The following is a 9,683-nucleotide window of genomic DNA, read 5'->3' on the forward strand; positions in this document are numbered from 1 at the left end:
GTACTGAAAAAAAGGACTTATGACCGTTTTTCACACGACCGTTGCAGCCTCCCCAAGGTCACGTGATCCAGATTCGGACACTTGGCAACTGACTCAATGACAGTTGCAGAGTCTCAGGGTCAAGTGATCTCTTTTTGCAACCTTCTGACAAGCAAAGTCAATGGGGAAGCTAGATTCACTTAACAACCAGGTTACTGACTTAATAACTGCAGCGATTCACTTAACAACTGTGGCAAGAAAGGTCATAAAATGGGGCAAAACTCACTTAACAAATGTTTTGCTTAGCAACAGAAATGTTGGGCTCATTTGTGGTCCTAGGTTGAGGGCTATCTGTATTGCAATTAGTTCCAGTCCTCCAGGACAAAAACATATCACTCAAGTGAATCCATGAAGGTCTTCAGCAAGTTGAGGTACACTCAGTTCAAAAACCATCTTTGGATGGAGTTACCGGTTGAGACATATTGTGTTACAAGGTGGGAAACTTTACAATTCACTCTATTGAGAGAAATCCCATCAGTACGGTAAAGCAATTGTTTTCCAACAAGAAGACCACCTTGGTGTATGCAAATACAGCATTGTAATTTCTCTGAATTTCTCTAAACATGCCTTCTTTCCCGTCAGGTACTAAAGAAACACATCTGTTCCCACCGTTTGTGAGAAGCAATCATTTCTATAAGATATTTTTATATCCTTTGTTTTTTACGTCTTTTTGTGTCTTTTATATATATTTTATATATATAAATATATATAAATATATATTTTATCCTAAAACTATGTCTGTGCCTGTGTTCATTCTATGGGGAAATTGAGATTGTACACTGGTTTATGAAACAGTTTGTTTCCATAGCTGAGGACTGTTTAAGGTCTCAGTGTTTAAACCACATTTTCAAGTTTGCGTTGGGTTGTCACTTGGCCCTCTAGACTGCTGAGACTACAAAGCCCACATTCCCTTAGCATTGCTCTGGCTGGCTGGGGCTAATGGATGTTGAAATCTGTGATAGCTAGAGCCACTTTTGACCCGGGTTCTACAGTTACTAGTGTGTACATACGCTCAGGGTCACCATCTTGCCTTTTTCGACCACCATGGGCCCCTATGCCTCCTGTAAATCATAAAAGATTTGGACAGATGCTCATTCCAGTGCATGGGGAGCAAGCTAGGAGCTTCCTGTGGAAAATGGGCTTGTGAACCTGGGGCGACTTCAATCCCAGAACAAAGCTGGTCCTTCCCCCCCCTGAGAGTTGAGTTGCTGGGAAGAAGTAAGGCGATCCAGGTTGGATCGTGTTACGCAGATGGCTGTGTAAGTAATACCCACTTGGGTGGGAGCCAGGGGGAGCTTTTCTGATCCTTGAATCGGAAGATAAAGCATGGGAGGGGGCTGGAGGGATCCAGACCGAATCTCAGGTGAGGTTAACCCTTTGTAGAGATTAAATCTTGTACTGGTATGAAAAATGCAGGAAGGAGAATAGCTTATAGGGATGGAAATTAGACGAAAAGAATAGCAACATGAAGCAGCAGAACAAAACCAGTCTCAGGTTTATGTATCTAAGGTTATTCATTCATTCATTCATTAAATCAGTGTTTTTCAATCCTGTCAACTTCATACTCATCTATATCCAATACATATATGGAACGTATAGCATATTCAGTATATATTGTTTTCAATATTCATCTAACGTAGTCTTTCTCAACTTTTAGATTTGTGGACTTCAACTCCCAGAATTCACGAGCCAGCAAGGAATTCTGTCCATGCATCTGAAAGCTGAGAAAAGCTATATTAGATGAATATTGAATGTAATATATACTGAATTTCAATAGTATGCTGGCTGGGGAATTCTGGGAGTCAAAGTCCACACATTGGAAAGTTGACAAGGTTGAAAAATATTCCATTAGATTAGATGAATATTCTACCTTGCCTTTAGCTCCTTAAGGCAGCCTAATTAAAATGAAATCTGCTGCTTTAAAAAAAACAACAGAATTTAGAAGGCACTAATTTTCTAGTCCTTAAAACTGCAAATGTCACATTTAAGGTGGTTTCTTGCCAATTAGTCTCAGCAGTCGTACAAAAGCAGACAACAAGCCAGAATGTGTGCCAACCAGACCCACCCACCCACCCCCCAAAAAAATGCACAGGTTGCAAAATTTCATGATTCCTCATTTTTCAAGGGGTACCTCACTCTAAGGAAACTCATTCTTCCTGCTTGAGGGATGTTCCAGAAACAGCGACTGGAAAGTGTGTCTGCAAAACATGGTCCAAAAAAATCAAGCTTCATCATACTGCCATGGCTACTCTCTTTTGAAATTTTGGTCCACCTGCTGCGGACGCCCCAGCCATCTTAACCATCTTTCAAAATGATTAGCTTCTGTGTGCTGGAAATGAGGGAGAAACAAAGTTGTAATTAATTGTTCAAGCAATGTTGCTTCTGTTCGTTGAATGAGGAAGGGGAAAGCAGTCCACCAACGGAGGCTCGGGGTGCCAACCGAGCATGGAGCAATGACAGCCCATAAGCCACAGCAAGGGAGAGGAGGATCCCCCATGCGGAGATTTGAGATCTTGCACAGTTCCCGCCATGAACCAACGAATCAAATACAGCCTTGCCTCCCAGCCATCCCTTGCTGGATGTTGCTTTCGCCTGCAGCTGCAAAAAGCCTCTTGTTTTTTTTTTGCAAGTTGCAACAGGTTGTTTGTCTTGCGAATAGCTGCCTGCTGCTGAGTCCGAAACATGATCCCTGCATGGGAAGAGCAGGAAACGGCAGAGGCAGCAACCTTGCTCTTTGCCTGCACTGTCACCACCTGGCGAGGCCAGGAACAAAGGGAGACAAAAGCCCCTGTCACAGGGATCCTCACCACCCCATGAAAAATTCCACTTGTTTTGCTCAGAAAGAGGAAGATGAGCCAGCAACCGCAGCTTGCCCACACCTGTTTGTTCTGAAAAGAGGAACTTCGCTCTTATTGTCCTTATTGAGTTTTCCCCTTTTTTTCAGAAGAGGTGCAAAACCCTTGAAAGGGATAAGATGACCTGGAAGACGACGGGTTACATTTGATAACATTTTCAGAGTTTAGGGGCCGTAGCTGAGCAGTGGCTATAGAAGCATCTGTGTCCTGTTTAGCTCTTTTGTCACTTAACGATAATCAACGATAACCACACTGGATAAGGGGCAAACCAAAAAAAAAAGCTCTGATTTTGGATAAACGGGCTGATCTCTGAGCAGATCTGCCAGGTCTTTCCTTTTCTGTGGGTCTCCTGCTCCCCCCTCTGTAGGGGGCATCTCACATTTCCATACCCCCACAACCTCCTCCACTGAAAGGTTTACCATCCCAGGGTGACGTGGTGAAAGTCTCTCTGGCTCTTCTTGCGGAGTTGGCCAATGGCTGGCCACAGCTGCAGCCTGTGTGGGCTGGGCCTGTAACCGATACCCCCCAAGACATCTACCCTGGGCAACTGTCTCTAGAGCCAGAAGACAGAGAAAGGAGTCCTGAGTGTACGGAGACCTGGAGAAAGGAGAAGAGACATGGCCACCAAAGGGAGGAACGTGGAAGGCACCAGCGTGGCCTTCCACGTCCCTTGGACTCTCTTGTCTTAGTGAGGCAGAGCTGACGTGGTCATCCAACCACAGAGGACCCTTCTTTGTGTCAAGGACCCTTCTTTGTGTCAAGGACAGCAGGGTCTTCTACAGGGTAGATGTTGGGTGGCCTTGGTGGACCGCCATAAACTGCCTTTGACAGCCACAAAGTTTTGGAGCCTCCACCTGAGGTCCTGTGGGAAAGAGCACGTTATTTCCCACTTCACCATGAATTTTGGCTTCACGCAAGAGCAAGTGGCTTGCGTGTGTGAAGTCTTACAACAAGGGGGCAACATCGAGCGCTTAGGACGCTTCCTCTGGTCCCTGCCAGCTTGTGACCACCTGCACAAGAACGAGAGCGTCCTAAAGGCCAAAGCGGTGGTGGCCTTCCACCGGGGCAATTTTCGGGAGCTCTACAAGATCTTAGAGGGCTATCAGTTCTCTCCGCACAATCACCCCAAACTTCAGCAACTTTGGCTCAAGGCTCACTACACCGAAGCGGAGAAGTTGCGCGGAAGGCCGCTGGGAGCTGTTGGAAAATACCGGGTGCGTCGCAAATTCCCTTTGCCTCGGACCATCTGGGACGGGGAGGAAACCAGTTACTGTTTCAAGGTAGGTCTTCTTGGCATTGTGTTTTGTCCAGTGGTACTTCTCAACTCTTGTGGACATCCCACTCCTAACAAAGAAAACTCTGTTTCCAACACCCAGACACCTCAATTTTTCAAGCACAAAAACCATCGATTGTTCTTTGCAAAGTTTATATTTGGGATAAACCACCTGACACTCCAGTAAGGTGATAATAAGTCATCTCTTGCCTAAATCTACTATGTTCTTCTAATTATCCTTCTGTATTTCTATCACACTCAACTCTGGGGTCAATTTATTTCCAGTGGAATAGCTTTTACCTAATTGCCATTAGGAAATTTTATTTTAATCTTTAAGCCTCTGCATTGCCTCTGTTTCCTCTTTCATGGACCTACACTCCTACTTTCTTTCTTCTCCTGCCAAAAGAATCTCTCATGCTGACTCCCATCTCTTTGTTTTTTTTTAAACCCTTCCATCCTACTCTTTTTCCCACTAGTCTTGCCATAATGCTGGTTTGATACAAGAAACCTGCCCTTTGAAATATCCTTTTAACCACTGGTACATAAAACTTTTTCAGGCTGAGCGCTGCCCTCGGTCTTTGGAAACTGGGGTTCTATTTCAGAAACTAGAAAGGGGACAAGACAGAAATGTTTCTTGGGTAAAGATTAAAGTTTGGCCTGACTTAATTCTCGTTAATTTAATTTGTTAAATAATTAAAGATCTGTACAGGAATAAGGATCTCTCCCTCGGGTTTACACTTTCCTTTTTTTTTTGTCATGGAAAAAAAGGAAAAATTTGTAACCTGTTTTAAAGGTGCCCTGGATGGTAGACCCCCGACTTTCAGGGGTTGTTGTGTAAGGTTCAGAAATCTCACCCTACATCAGTGCTCAAAACTTTTTTATGTCTTGCCTACATCTTTAAAAGTTGTACTGAAAATACACAATGCAAGATTTCCTGCCATTCATTCCCTGTTACTTTTGCCTCTGTTCATCTTATTTACTGCAACATTTAGTTTGGGAGATTATTGGAGGGGGGGGTCTCTTGCCTGCTTTGGTCTTTCATGCCATTTCTTACTTCCTCTAAATTCCTCCAGAAACATTCTGAAATAATCATCTGAGGAAAGCCATAATCCTGCATCTCCAAGAACATTCTGGAAAAGTTTCAAAACGCATATATTTTATGCAGCCTTTGGCAGGCAAGAGAGATAATATATGCCCTAGCTCTGTTATTACAGTCAAGCAAGATTTTCCTTCGCCATTAAATTACAGAAACGGCCCAAGCCTTCAGGCTTTGCAAAATTTCGCCCTTGATTAAAAATAAAAGAAGGGGATGGTGATTGACTGCTTATTTTTGGAAGACAACCAAGATCAAAGAACGATGACATTGCCCCCTATGGGTTACATTCTAACATTTAACCTGACCTTGAAATATATACACTTAAAATAATACTGTGTGCTTTTGAAGTTGGTCTAACGGCAAAAGAGGACAAAGTTACTTGCAGCAGTTCAAAAAAAGAAAAAAGAATTTTGGAATTGTAAGAACACCGTAGTTAGGTTACTGATTCTGGGTTCCTGCAAAAAGAAACTAAAGACCATTAAATGCATTTATAGCAAATAAAGATTTGGTTGCCCCAGCTGAAAAATGTTTAACAATAAAAATGCTAAAAAATTAACAATAAAATTGCTAAAAAATCCTGAAGTACTATTTCTGTCTGGGAAGGTTAAAGAGTTTAGAATCTCTGTTTTTGTTTTTTGGGGGGGGAGATTTAAGTGAGGATTTGATGGGGCCTTGCGGTATTACAATTAGTGCAGAGAGGAAATTTTTGCTTTTAAAATTTTGGTCTGATTATTGAGAATCCTTGATTTATGATCACAACTGGGACAAGAATTTCAGTGGTTACATGATGTCGTTATTAATTTTATGACCAATTTTACTGCTGTTGTTAAGCAAAGCTAGCTTCCCCTATTGACTTTGCTTTTGGGAAGCCAGCATATAAAGTCACAAATCATAATTACACGACTGCAAGATATTGCAGCCATCATAAATGCGATCCAGTTGCCAACCTCTTGAATTGCAATCACGTGAAAGGGGGTGGTATCTTCGAGGACGGACTGTAAGTCACTTTTTCTGAGGCCGTCGTAACTTTGAACTGTTAAACAAACGTCTGTAAGTGGAGGACTACCTGTCATGCTAAGTTCAATGACTTTCCGCTCTCCTACAGGAAAAATCCCGGAGTGTGTTACGGGAATGGTATATCCACAATCCCTACCCATCCCCTCGTGAGAAAAGAGAGCTGGCAGAAGCTACTGGGCTGACTACAACTCAGGTCAGCAACTGGTTCAAGAATCGGCGCCAGAGAGACCGTGCAGCAGAGACCAAAGAGAGGTGAGGGGGCTTCTCTGCCAGCAGGGAATTCAAGGCAGCTATTCTGAATTTATTTATTTATTTGTAAAATTGGTTAGCTGCCCATCTTGCCACAGAGTAACTCTGGGCAGCTTACAATATTAAGTTTTTTAAAAAATTAAAATACAGCAGCAGCCTACAGAAAATAGCCTGGGGCCAAGGGCAAGAAAATGGTCGTGGGGCTAGACCTGGTGGCTAGGGTGAGCCAGGAAATGAGGACCGAGACATGAGCAGGTGTAGAACAGAAGGGTTGGGGGAATCTCAGATGAGCGGGAAGCAGACAGAAAGATTTCCCTTGCTATTCCATCTTCCATACCGCTGCTTCTGCCACTAAGACAGCGTTTCTCAACCCCGGCCATTTTAAGATGTGTGGGTTTAATTATATGTTATGGCTAATCAATGATTTTTTAAAAAAAATATCCGCAAAGTACAGTACAGTCCCAAAGGTCAAGAAGGTGGCAATGACTGATCAGCTGAAGCTTTGCCTAGTTTTTATGTAAAACACAGATAAAATAGGAGAAAGAAAGAGTATTATGATATTTGCTGCCTTGAGTTAATTCTAAAGTAGTAAAGATGGAATAAAAATCTAATTGATCAAACCACAGATACAAAAACAGGAGGGGCTTTAATCACCCCATTATGGCCACCCTCTTGATTTTTCTGACAATGTGCTGCAGTCACCCCTGAAATACCCCAGATCAGAGAAGGCTGAAATATTTATTTAACACGTGCAACTGATTAGATTACTTTAAGACCAACTGATTTAGTTGGCATCTTGGCAATAGAATTTTGGAATCATGTGGACTTAGGCATTGTCTTTTTCTTTTTGGCTGCAGGGAGAATGGCGAGGGTGGCGTTCTGAAGGAAGGACAGGGCCTGCCCCGAGACAGACACATGATCCCCAGCTCTGAGGATGAAAGCTCCCTCATTGACAGCCCCTCACTGCTCTACCCTGCCTTGCAGCTTTCAGTTCCCAAGGGATCCTCTCTTCACAATGCCCAACGGGTGGATTACCTGCAGAACCAGCCTCTCCACAATGGCCTCCTGGGGTCCCTCACTTCCACTCTGGTAAATCTGGGGTCCTGAAACAATAGAATAAGAAACTGCCACATTCTCAGTGGATTGCTTCTGTGTTCTAGCCCCCCCCCCCCAACATGTAAGTATTCCCATTTCCAATTGAAAGGATCATCACATTGTGTCTCTTTGTAAGAAGGGAAACTGCTACAACCATATTGAATCATCACATTTAATGCTGAGGAAAAACAAACCACGTTCCACGGGATGGAAAATGTCATGTGTTTTTCTAATTGTGAGAAAAGCTTGAAGCCATCTGATCTGAAATTTCCTCTATCTGCACATTCCCTGAATGGCCAAATTCTTGATTTTTCCACACTTTGCACCCTAAAATAACGACAGGAAAGTCACTTAGCTGCGAAAACAGCTATAGAACCAAGCAAGTGTAAAGAGCAGATGAGTAACTAACAGGACAGAATCAGGAGTTTAAGGTGAGGATGGGTGTCTGCAGCAGGAACATCTGTTTAAAGTAGACAGCATCCAATTAAGGTTAATTAGGACTTAGGCCTGGACAGCTGAGCACATACAAACACTTGTCCCCTAGAGAGAACAGATGCAATTTGCGTATCTTGCCACAGTGCCAAGAACCTTAATGACTTGGATAGAGAACCGTATTTGAGGGGTTTTCGAATGGAACCTGGAAAGGAAGGAGACAGAAACAGCCTGCGACTGATCCTCTGCTAGTGGTTCTTTTTGCAGAGATTCAGCAAGAGTTCATAGGATTGGGATAACCCTGGAATATCCCTCTTGAAAGGTGTGGGATGGGCATTTAGGCCTTTTGGGACGGATTGCTTGAATGGAATCCAATGGTATGCAAGTAGTTCATCAAAGCCAAATCACATTTTTCTGCCATTTTTTTTAAATAAATGTAAAATTGAAAAACACGTTTATCTTGGGCCAGATTCACTAACTCTTGGTTTGTGTCCAGGTTAAAAAACCTACTGTCCACTTGTTTCCTTCTTGCACAAATCTTTGTGTGGTTGTCAGTCTGTCTTGCCTCTTTACCCACCTGTCATGGCTCCAAAGAAAAATGTTACAAGGAACAAGGATATTCTGTGGTAATTTCTGGAATCAGTGTCAGAGGCTGCAATTTTCTATTTGAGGATATGTCCTAACTGAATGGGATTTATTTTTAAGTAGGCAGGCACAAGACTGCACCGTGGGCTTAGAAATCTCTAGGGCAAATATTATTTCTATGTCAAACTCGTGAAGTACATCATCAGTCTCTCAGGCCCAGATCTATATTTGCAGAATGAGGATACGGTATTAATAATGTTGCTGTACTTTATAAACCCGGATGGCTCAGTGGTTAAAGACGCTGAGCTTGTGAGTTGGAGAACTGACAGCCTGTGTTCGAGACCCCAGTTCTGCATAATAGGGTGAGATACCATGCCTTGCCCCAACTCCTGCCCACTTAGCAGTTTGAAAGCATACAAATGCAAGTAGATTAATAGGTACCACTTTGGTGGGAAGGTAACAGCGTTCCGTGCGCCTTTGGTATATAGCCATGCTGGCCACATGACCAGGGAAAATGTCTTCAGACAATGCTCCCTGTTGCCTTTCACTTTCACAATCACCCAGCTCAGATCAGAGAAGAGACACAGAGGCACCCAATCAGTTAATTTTACTGCGGTATTTTATTTTGATTATAAATAGAGTTGGGGGGGGGAACTACCAATAAATATATAAATAGGTAAAAACAATGGAGAAATCCATTGAAGTTTAAAACAGTATTTCAAACAGAAACTGATCTGTGCATAGAGGACACAATCGAAAAGAATAAAGGGATGACTCAGCATTCTGCTGAAACAAAATTCCAGACCAACCAAAAATATAAAGAGCCTGATTTAAGCTCTTCCTACAGACAAAATTCTCCCTTCTCAATATGAAGCATTAACTCTCCTTAGCTCAGAACCAGTTTAGTCTCTTTAAAACTTCCTAACTCTCCTTGAACAAAAGCAAACCTGCAGAATTATTCCTTCCTTGGGATTTTGAAGTACTGGCCCACCTAAAAGAATCAGTGGAAACTCAATGCCATCCAGAGCAAGCGATGAACTGG

General features: G+C 42.8%; 1 protein-coding gene across 1 annotated transcript; it reads left to right on the forward strand.

Annotated features, from left to right (window-relative positions):
* The first annotated feature begins 3,790 nt into the window (after positions 1-3,790).
* Positions 3,791-7,641, forward strand: LOC107291950 (homeobox protein six1b-like). Its single transcript, XM_015821004.1, has 3 exons — positions 3,791-4,174; positions 6,369-6,532; positions 7,387-7,641. Exons 1-3 carry the CDS (start codon positions 3,791-3,793, stop codon positions 7,634-7,636), a joined length of 798 nt encoding a protein of 265 aa, XP_015676490.1. The 3' UTR covers positions 7,637-7,641.
* The last annotated feature ends 2,042 nt before the right edge of the window (positions 7,642-9,683 follow it).

This window comes from Protobothrops mucrosquamatus, unplaced genomic scaffold, assembly GCF_001527695.2.
Source record: "Protobothrops mucrosquamatus isolate PMUCROS unplaced genomic scaffold, P.Mucros_1.0 scaffold1232, whole genome shotgun sequence".
Taxonomy (NCBI): Eukaryota; Metazoa; Chordata; class Lepidosauria; order Squamata; family Viperidae; genus Protobothrops; species Protobothrops mucrosquamatus.

What these genes read in the sequence shown, in the direction of transcription:
- LOC107291950 (XM_015821004.1), top strand. Translation starts at nt 3,791, where the DNA reads ATGAATTTTGGCTTCACGCAAGAGCAAGTGGCTTGCGTGTGTGAAGTC. An exon ending in AAACCAGTTACTGTTTCAAG is followed by an intron (nt 4,175 to 6,368) that starts GTAGGTCTTCTT and finishes GCTCTCCTACAG; the next exon opens with GAAAAATCCCGGAGTGTGTT. An exon ending in GCAGCAGAGACCAAAGAGAG is followed by an intron (nt 6,533 to 7,386) that starts GTGAGGGGGCTT and finishes TTTTGGCTGCAG; the next exon opens with GGAGAATGGCGAGGGTGGCG.